This window comes from Hyperolius riggenbachi, chromosome 10, assembly GCF_040937935.1.
Source record: "Hyperolius riggenbachi isolate aHypRig1 chromosome 10, aHypRig1.pri, whole genome shotgun sequence".
In the NCBI taxonomy this organism is placed as follows: domain Eukaryota; kingdom Metazoa; phylum Chordata; class Amphibia; order Anura; family Hyperoliidae; genus Hyperolius; species Hyperolius riggenbachi.
In genome coordinates, this window is record NC_090655.1 from 257,735,625 (window position 1) to 257,746,409 (window position 10,785).

General features: G+C 45.4%; 1 protein-coding gene across 1 annotated transcript in view; it reads right to left on the bottom strand.

The window, feature by feature from the left end:
* Positions 1 to 10,514, bottom strand: part of LOC137537125 (zinc finger protein 208-like) — a 98,341-nt gene extending 87,827 nt beyond the window's left edge. Inside the window, exons 1-2 of the mRNA XM_068259257.1 lie at positions 10,298 to 10,514; positions 8,811 to 9,234 (exon numbers count right to left, since the gene is read on the bottom strand). Coding sequence (XP_068115358.1) covers positions 8,811 to 9,174 — 364 coding nt within the window. The 5' untranslated portion in view covers positions 9,175 to 9,234; positions 10,298 to 10,514. The remainder of the gene's footprint in view (positions 1 to 8,810; positions 9,235 to 10,297) is intronic.
* Between the last annotated feature and the right edge of the window lie 271 nt (positions 10,515 to 10,785).

Consider the following 10,785-nt stretch of genomic DNA (forward strand, 5'->3'; position numbering starts at 1 on the left):
GAAACTAAAATGGAGTTATTTGGGCGTTATGCATAGAGGAAAAAGAACACAGCATTCCAAGAAAAACACCTGCTACTTACAGTAAAATATGGTGGTGGTTCCATAATGATGTGGGGTTATGTGGCCAGTGCAGGGACTGGGAATATTGCCAAAGTTGAGGGACGCATGGATTTTACTCAGCATCAGCAGATTCTGGAGACCAATGTACAGGAATCAGTGACAAAGTTGAAGCTGCGCCGGATCTTTTAACAAGACAACGACCCTTAACACTATTCAAAATCCACTAATGCATTCATGCAGAGGAACAAGCACAATGTTCTGGAATGGGCATCTCAGTCTCCAGACCTGAATATAATTGAAAATCTGTGGTGTGCGTTAAAGAGAGCTGTCCATGCTCGGAGTCGGAAGCCATCAAACCTGAATGAACTAGAGATGTTTTGTAAGGAGGAATAGTCCAAAATACCTTCAACCAGAATCCAGACTCTCATTGGAACCTACAGGAAGCGTTTAGAGGTTGTAATTTCTGCAAAAGGAGGATCTACTAAATTTTGATTTGATTTCTTTTTATGCACCTGCCTAATTTTGCTTAAACAATTATTGCACACTTTCTGTAAATCCAATAAACTTCATTTCACTTCTCAAATATCACTGTGTGTCTCTCCTATATGATATATTTAACTGACATTTTTTTTTTATCTTAATACCCAACGATTTATACAGGAAAATCATGACGATTAAAAACGTTGCCCAAACTTTCGCATCCCACTGTATGTCTGTCAAAAATCCATATGTGTTATTTATAAATCTGTTCACTTATTTGCCAATATGCTGTTGCCCACTCTCCGAGTCTGGCTAGTTAATTTCTGCTGTTGATCATTTCTGATAGTTGCTGTTAGCTGTTTTACTTATATGTTTAAATAAAGAGATTTTTGAGACAACAATCTTCATATACAGGCCATTTCAAGGCCTGAGACTCTGACTTCATAGAATTAGCAAATTCTAAGGCAGTACAGTGGAGCAAAAATTGGGAGCAAACCATTTCCCTCACTCAGCACAGGATAATGGCGTCTTACAGGTGTGAGATCTCATATGAACACTAAGCTGTGATTTTCGCACAAAACATTTCTCACACTCAGTACAAGAATATGGCTTCTCACCGGTGTGAGTTCTCTTGTGTATGACAAGATCTGTTTTCTGTGCAAAGCATTTCCCACACTCAGTACAAGAATACGGTTTCTCACCAGTGTGTGTTCTCTCATGTGCAATGAGATTTGACTTCTTCACAAATGATTTCCCGCACTGAAAACATGAAAATGGCTTCTCACCAGTGTGGGTCCTTTTGTGTTCAATAAGATTCGATTTCTCTACAAAACATTTCCCACACTCAGAACAGGAATATGGCTTATTCCCTGTGTGATATTTCAAGTGTCTTAAAAAGTTTGATTTCTGTGCATAACTTTTCCCGCACTGTGTACAAGAAATTGTCTTTTCACTGGTGTGAGATCTTTCATGTTGAGCAAGGTTTGATCTACTTCTAAAACATTTCCCACACTCAAAACATGAAAAAGGCTTCTCACCTGTGTGGGTTCGTTTGTGTTCATTAAGCTGTGATTTGCGTAAGAAGCGTTTCCCACACTCAGAACAGGAATACGGCATTTCACCTGAGTGCTGTCTCTTGTGCAGAACCAAGTGATCTTTATGCATAAACCTTTTCCCACACTCAGAACAAAAATATGGCTTCTCACCGCTATGAATTCTTTCATGTCTGAGAAATTGATGTTTTCGGGCAAAAGATTTCCCACACTCGGCACAGGAAAATGGCTTCTCACCAGTGTGAGTTCTCTCATGTATAGCAAGCTGTGATATCCATGCAAAACCTTTCCCACACTCAGCACATGAATATAAATTCTCACCGGTGTGAGATTTCTCATGTACAACCAGCTGTGATTTCTGCACAAAACATTTCCCACACTCAGCACAGCAATATGGCTTCTCACCAGTGTGAGTTCTCTCATGTACAACAAGCTGTGATTTCTGTACAAAACATTTCCCACACTCAGTACATGAATACGGCTTCTCACCAGTGTGAGTTCTACTATGATTGATAAAGTATGAGTTTGTTTTGAACCATTTCCCACACTGAGCACAATAAAATCCCTTCTTCTGATTGGCTCCCGCATGAGGCCCCCCGGGGTTAGAGGGACTGGGAAAGTCGGGTGGAATATTTGTGGTAGTAGAGATTTCTGTGGGAGAATCTTGCGTGATGACATCATTCGCCGTTGTACAGTCTGCGGAAACAGAGAGACGAGTCTCTGAGAGGTTCCTGATGCCAGGACTCTGCGCTGCAAATAGAGAAACATCATCACTTCAGAGGGGAGGGACAGCAATAAGAAAAAAGAAAAAAAAAGACTTCAGATTCCACCCCCCATCCCCCAACTGGTCTGCATACCTTCCCAGTCTCAACAAAAGCACAGTTGTCAGCAAGGTCACATTCCCAATGAGATGTTGCATTGCATTCTCTGTATAACAGGAACAAAACGCAATAAAATGAAAACGTTGTACAACACCTTATGGCAGCGTTTTCGTTACATATGGTGAAGCACACAGTCATTGAAAAGTATGCTTAACTTCTCCTGTTAGTGTGTGTTTAGTGGTAATGTGCTGCATGCGGTACGGTACCATACCAGGCGCCATTATACTGCAATGCACCTGCAGCACTGTGAACGTCACATAGGTGGTGCATTGCAGTGCGGTAAGCTAAGTTACAAAACTACCATCGCATTACATCGCGATGCACCATTGTGAATGGGCTTTACACATATTACATGGTAAGCTGGGGGAGCATTTCTGAAATGCTGAATTAATTCAAGCAGAATTCAAGCCACAGTACATTGTGATGACAGTGAAGCATGGTGGTGCAAGCATCATGATATGAGGACGTTTCTCATACTATGGTGTTGGGCCTATTAATTGCATACCAGGGATCATGGATCAGTTTGAATATATCAGAATACTTGATGAGGTCATGCTGCCTTATGCTGAAGAGGATAAACCCTTGAAATGGGTGTTCCAACAAGACAACAGCCCCACACACCAGTTAACATCCAACCATCTTGGTTCTAGGCCAACAAGATTGATGTTATGGACAGGGGCGAACTGACCATTAGGGCACTCGGGTCAGGGGGGCTCGTCGCCCGCTAGAGAACCCTGAGCAGGAGGGGAGACAGCCAGTGAAGGAGGGCGATGGGCATAGCAGCAGAGAAGGGGGGACGTTTCCCCCCCCTTCCCTCACCTTGGGGCCCCCCTTCCTGGCTCTCCCCTCCAGAATCTGTAAAGTGTTGGACTCGCACAGCGAGCAGCGGCTGACAGCGGGCGGAGACTTACCGCTGTACAGCCACCGAAGGGAGTGCTGATCTGTGTGCCACTAGTCTGGGCTTCTCAAGCCCAGACTAGCGGCACACAGATCAGCGCTCCCTCTGGTGGCTGTACAGCGGTAAGTGTCCGCCCGTTGTCAGCCGCTACGCGCTGTGCGACACTTTACAGATTCAGGAGGGGAGAGTCAGGAAGGGGGGCCCCAAGTGAGGGAAGGGGGGGGGGGAACTTCCCCCCTTCTCCGCTGCTATGCAAATTGCCCTCCTTCACTGGCTGTCTCCCCTCCTGAAGACACCTTCAAGCCTGGCTGTATATACTGGGGGCACTTATAGACCTAGCTACATATACTGAGGGCACCTATAGACCTGGCTATACTGGGAAGACCTATACACCTGGCTGCATATACTGGGGAGATCTATACACCTGGCTGCATATACTGGGGGCACTTATACACCTGACTACATATACTGGGGGCACTTATAGACCTAGCTACATATACTGGGGGCACCTATAGACCTGGCTATACTGGGGACACATATACACCTGGCTGCATATACTGGGGGCACTTATAGACCTAGCTACATATACTGGGGGCACCTATAGACCTGGCTATACTGGGGACACATATACACCTGGCTGCATATACTGGGGGCACTTATAGACCTAGCTACATATACTGAAGGCACCTATAGACCTGGCTATACTGGGGACACCTATACACCTGGCTGCATATACTGGGGACACCTATACACCTGGCTGCATATACTGGGGACACCTATACACCTGGCTGCATATACTGGGGAGACCTATACACCTGACTACATATACTGGGGGCACTTATAGACCTAGCTACATATACTGGGGGCACCTATAGACCTGGCTATACTGGGGACACCTATACACCTGGCTGCATATACTGGGGAGACCTATACACCTGGCTGCATATACTGGGGGCACTTATACACCTGACTACATATAATGGGGGCACTTATAGACCTAGCTACATATACTGGGGGCACCTATACACCTGGCTGTATATACTGGGGACACCTATACACCTGGCTACATATACTGGGGACACCTAAAGACCTGGCTATCTATACAGGAGACATCAATACACCTGGCTATCTGTACTGGGGACACCTATAGACCTGGCTATCTGTACTGGGGACACCTATAGACCTGGCTATCTGTACTGGGGACACCTATAGACCTGGCTATCTGTACTGGGGACACCTATAGGCCTGGCTACCTATTCTGGAGACACCTGTAGACCTGGCTACCTATACTGGGGACACCTATAGACCTGGCTATCTTAACCGGGGACATCTATAGACCTGGCTATCTTAAATGGGGACATCTATAGACCTGGTTATCTATTATGGGGACACCTGTAGACTAGGCTACTTATACTGGGGACACCTATAGACCTGGATACCTGCACTGGGAAAACCTATAGACCTGGTTACTTCCACTGGGTAAACCTTTTGACCTGGTTACCTATACTGGGGGCACCTATTTTGGGGAAACTGCTGCCAGATTAACTATTTTTGGGGAACTGCTGCTGCCAGATTAAGTGTATTTTGAGAAACAGCTGGCAGATTATGTGTATTTTTGGGGAACCGCTGCCAGATTGTGTATAATGGGGGAACTGCTGCTTCCAGATTCTGTGTATTTTGGGGGAACCACTGCTGCTACATGTATTTTTGGTGATCCGCTGCCAGATTACGCATATTTTGGGAGGCCGCTGCCAAATTATGTGTATTTGGGGGAACCGCTGCTGCCAGATAACGTCTATTTTGGGGGAACGACTGCAATATTATCTGTATTTTGGAGGAACCTCTGCTAAATTGCATGGATTTTTGGTGAAATGCTGTCAGATTACATGTATTTTGAGGGGAAACACTATGGCAGAGTTCAAACTTCCCCGGCAGACCTTTTACACCACTGCTAAGGTCATGTATATTTTGCCCCACCCATGACCACGCCCACATTCTGTTGCGTAACCACACCCATTTTGGCGTGCCGCGCATAGCGTGGTGCAGGGGTTTTTGTCAGTATAAAATATCACAATATAACATATTTACTGTTGACAGTAAATTATTATATCTTAGTCTGTAAAAATATAACGTGAAAGGTGGGAAACACTGGTATGGGGGCCCCATAATCTCCTATTGCCCGGGGGCCCCATGAGTTGTCAGTCCGCCCCTGGTTATGGAGTGGCCAGCCCAATCCCCAGACCTTAACCACTTCTGTACCAGCAGTCTATGTCCCCTTAAGGACTAGAGACTGCTGGTCCTTAACCACTTGAGGACTACAGTGCTAAACCCCCCTAAAGACCAGGCAATTTTTTGCTTAATAGGCCACTGCAGCTTTAAGGCCAAGCTGCAGGGCCGCACAACTCAGCACACAAGTGATCTCCCCCTCCCCTTTTCTCCCCACCAACAGAGCTCTCTGTTGGTAGGCTCTGATCGCTCCCCAGATGTTTTTTTTTTATAAATATTTTTATTATTTTTATAATAAATAGGCCTATTTTTTAATTTTTACTGTCCCTCCTCCCTCCCTCCCCTCGCCAGCCAATCAGCGTGATCAGCTGTCATAGGCTTAAGCCTTTGACAGCCGATCACTCCCCAGCCTATGGAGGGGACAGCTGTGTCACACGGCTGTCCCCAGTACAGCGCTGCCTTAGATCGCAGTGCTGTACTAAGTAAAAAGACGGTGCGTCTAACAGTCTCCCGAGTGGCGATCACCGCTGGGAGACTGAAGGCAGAGCGTTAGGCGGTCCTGGTGCAGCCACCGCGGTCATGCCCACTGGCGTGAGGCAGTCGTTAGGTAGTTAAGGGACAACGAATCACCGCAATCATCCGCCGCCCCCGCCAGTCTGTCCCCGCCACAGGTCCATCTCTCTGCAGTCGCTATGGCGGCAGAGCTGTGCGAGAAGGTCAGGAGCCGATCTTACTGGCTCCTGACGCTGTCAATCAATGTAAGCCAATGGGATTGGCTTACAGTGATGACAGGGTCAGGAGCCAATGAAATCGGCTTTTGACTGGCTCACACAGCTCTGCCATCAGGGGGAGTGATCTGCTGCAGGGAGAAAGACAGCGGTGCGATCGGCAGAATGCAATGCGTGTTGAAATCTACGTCTTGTCAGATCCACACAGCAAAATGCAGGACGTAGATTTCAACTGTGTCGGTCCGGAACCGGTTAATGCAATAGAAAACTTGTGGGGTGACATCGAAAATGCAGTTTCTGAGTCAAAACCAAGAAATAGAGAAGAACTGTGGACTGTAGTCTAACCATCCTGGGCTGGAATACCTGCTCACAGTGGGCCAGAAGGTGGGTGACTCCATGCAACACAGATGTACACTGGTTCTCAGAAACAGGGCTTATATACAACTAAATATCAGTTCAGTGATTCGAAGGAAAGCAAAATCTTAAAACATTTTCAGTTTATATAGTGAATGTTTGAGTTTATAAAGAAGAATGCAAACACTGCTGTTTTTTTTTTTTTTTCGAAGCGTCTAATATTCACTTTTCTTCAATATCTTGTATTGGAAATATTTTTCTTCATGTTTTGATTTGGAATAGAATGCGGAGTGTTCCCAATGCATTTGTGAGTATGGAAATAAAAGCTATTAGAGGGGGATTTTGAGCTTTATTCCCTTTTTATTAAAAACACACTGCTATTATTTTGAACTGTACATAAAAGTATACAGATAACTATAAGTATCATTATGGGAGTAATTACAAGTCATGAGAGCCCCCACAAATGCCAGTGCCTCTTTGTTCATATTAGAGACCCCAACATGCTGAAGGCCAATCTGCCAGGGATAACACAACCAGTATGTACATACCCTCCGTTTCCTCCCTCTCTGCCACAGATTTAACCACCCACTTCACCAACAAAATTGTCACCATCCATCAGGAAATATCCAATCTTCACCTCCCACCCCTTCCCATCCAGCTTCTCCTCCACCCTATCCTCCCCTCATCTCCTTCAACCACCTACTGCAGACCTCCCATACCACTACCTGTCCCCTTGACCCCATCCCTTCTGATTTACTCCAGCCTCACTTCATGATTTGGTCCCAGTCCACACTACCCTGTTTAACCTCTCCCTATCTACAGGCACCTTCCCTTTAGACTTCAAGCAGGCCACTGTAATACCCCTGCTCAAGAAACCCTCTCTCGATCGCCCACTGCCCTCCAACTACCGCCCGATCTCCCTCCTCCCCTTCGCGTCAAAACTCCTTAAGTGTCTGGTTCACAAATGCCTGACCCAGTACCTCAATGCCAACTCACTACTAGACCCACTGCAATCTGGATTTCGGCCTGCCCATTCAACCAAAACAGCTCTCACCAAAGTGGTCAATGACCTTGCCTTAGATAAAGCTGAAGATAAATACTTCATTCTCCTCCTCCTTGCCTTTTCAGCAGCTATCGACACAGTAGACCATCCCCTACTCCTCCAGTCCCTCCAGTCCATGGGCATTCATGACCTCGCCCTGACCTGGCGGAAACTCAGTATTTCCATTTGACAATATGTTTTATGGTAATAAGATGTCCATGCTAAAGCCCTGTACCTTCCAGACACACACCTGAAGAAGTAGCCTTTTTACCACAAAACAAGCTATTCGTTCTAATATCACATTTGTTTATAGCTCATGTCTGTCTGACCTATATTGGAGCTTAAGTCTCCTGCTTACAGTCTGTACCACGCTAATGGTTCTCTATGTCATCAGTGCACCTCCTGTGTAACATAGACAAGACAAATAACATTTATATTGCGTTTTCTCCTGCCGGACTCAAAGTACTTGAGCTGCAACCACTAGGGCGTCCCAGTAGGCAATAGCAGTGTTAGGGACTCTAGCCTAAGGACTCCTTGCTGAATAGCTGCTGGCTAACTGAACAGGAAGGGCCGAGATTTGAACCCAGGTCTCCTGTGTCAGAGGCGGAGCCTTTAACCACTATCAGCCCATTACAGGCTGGTAACACTAAGTTACAGTAGAGGTGACTTAGTGTTACCGGTCTGTAATAAGCTGACAGGGGTTAAGGGCTCTGCCTCTGACACAGGAGACCTGGGTTCAAATCTCGGCTCTTCCTGTTCAGTAAGACTGCACCTATTCAGCAAGGAGTCCTTAGGCTAGACTCAAACAACAAACAAAGAACATTTATATTGCGCTTTTCTCCTGGCGGACTCAAAGCGTCAGAGCTGCAGCCACTAGAACGTGCTCTATAGGCAGTAGCAATGTTAGGGAGTCTTGCCCAAGGTCTCCTACTGAATAGGTGCTGGCTTACTGAACAGGCAGTGCCGATATTCGAACCCAGGTCTCCTGTGTCAGAGGCAGAGCCCTTAACCATTACACCATCCAGCCACCTAACACTGTGTACAGTAACCATTGTCAGCTTAAAATATCTTTTCAGTGTTTTTACGTACCTGAATCTATATTAGTAAAATTATCTTCCTCTTTAATTTTCACCATTATGACACCCTCTTCGACAGACTGCTGATCACTCATTACATACGTCTCCTCTTCTTCCACTTTAATTGTCCCTATCCAGTCACTCTCCTCCATAGACCGCTGATTACCCCTCATGTATGTCTCTTCTTCTTCCTCTTTGATTGTCCTCCTCGTGTCACCCACCTCCATAGATTGCTGATCACTCCTCACATACGTCTCTTCTTCTTCCTCTTTATTTGTCCCCATCATGTCACCATCCTCCATAGACTGCTGATCACTCCTCACATACGTCTCTTCTTCTTCCTCTTTAATTGTCTCCATCATGTCACCCTCCTCCATAGATAGCTGATTACACTTGTATAAGTCTCTCACTCCAAACTTAGAGTTTAGTTCTTTACTCTAAAGCCATAAAACAATAGTAAAGAATACCTTTAAAACCTGACCAGTAAGAAACAGAGTACAGTTTTTTTCACTCTTTAGTAAATGGATAAGGGGTCTGGCTCAAGACCGCTCTATCACATGCTCTACTGAGGGGTTGTTATCATCTTCACTGGGCTCCTGCAGACCATAGCCCTTCTGTTCCCATTCACTGAAGGCACAGTGATTACAGGGAGAGGTAATATTTGCTATCCTTCCTTGCAAGCCACTACTACTGACAGGCATAGGACTACTGGTAAAGAGAGGAGAGGGGGACCCACAGCCTCACAAGATTCCTTCCTGCTTCTCACCAGCATCTACATTTGGTCATGCACCTCTTTTTGTTATCATTTGTCAATAAAAAAGTGAAAACGTAAACAAATATAAAATGAGCCATGTTTATATGATGTGGAGGATGTGTGTATATACTATAGAGAAATAATACTAGAGAGAAATGACAACATTGGTGTAGAAATGGCTAAACAGGGCAAAATGCCAGTTATGTGTGGAGAGTATGTTGACCTGGCGCTTGTCAATGTGAATGAAGTGTGAGAAGACATTGATAATCTATGGCACATTGGGAGGGGTGGGGGGGGGGGGTGATAATTATAGAGGGAAATAACAATATTGGTGTGGAAATGGCTATACAGGGAGAAATTACAATACTGGAAAGAAGGTGTGTTGACTGGGCATGCTGTCCTGGCCCTGACTGAACTGATCTATGGGATTACTAATGGGAAATGACAACACTGGGGAGAAAAATGACTATGCAGGGAAAATACCAGTGTATGTGTTGACTAGGCATGTTGTCCTGACCCTGACTGAACTGAATTGTGAGATGCCAGCCATATTCTGTGGCACATGTAGGGGACCACTAGAAAACTGGCAAACAAGTTACAGCAGTGACATAAAAGCCTCTTGTACGGCAATTACTGCAAGGGGGATGATCAGGATAGTGACAGGTGTACTATGACCTCCTCTGTAACAAAGTATGCCCACCCCGACCTCTGCTCTGCTCACTATATAACAATAATCAGACAATTACCTCTTCTGGGCTCTGCCTGTTCAGTAAGCCAGCACTAATTCAGTAGGAGACCTTTGGCAAGTCTCCCTTACACTGCTACTGCCAATAGAGCGCGCCCTAGTGGCTGCTGCTCTGCTCTGGCGCTTTGAGTCCGCAAGGAGAAAAGCGCAATATAAATGTTATTTGTCTTGTCTTGTCTTGTCTTCTGCTGCCATTTCTAACAAGGTCTCTCCATTTCCTGTCTGCGTTCCATCACTTCTTCTATCGCGGCCCACATGACATCCTGTCTTTGTGTTCATTTCTTCCTATCTGTGCGTTCCATCTGGCAGACGCAAGATCACCATCTTGTGGTGAATCGGCTAACTGCAGCTTCCATTACTGAAACCTCCAGCACCCAGCTATTTATTATTATTATTTTTATTGTTTTTACTATAATTTATCACTGCACAACATTATCATCTTAAGCTGATTCATATTCCATCATTTTCATTATTAACATTATAATTATT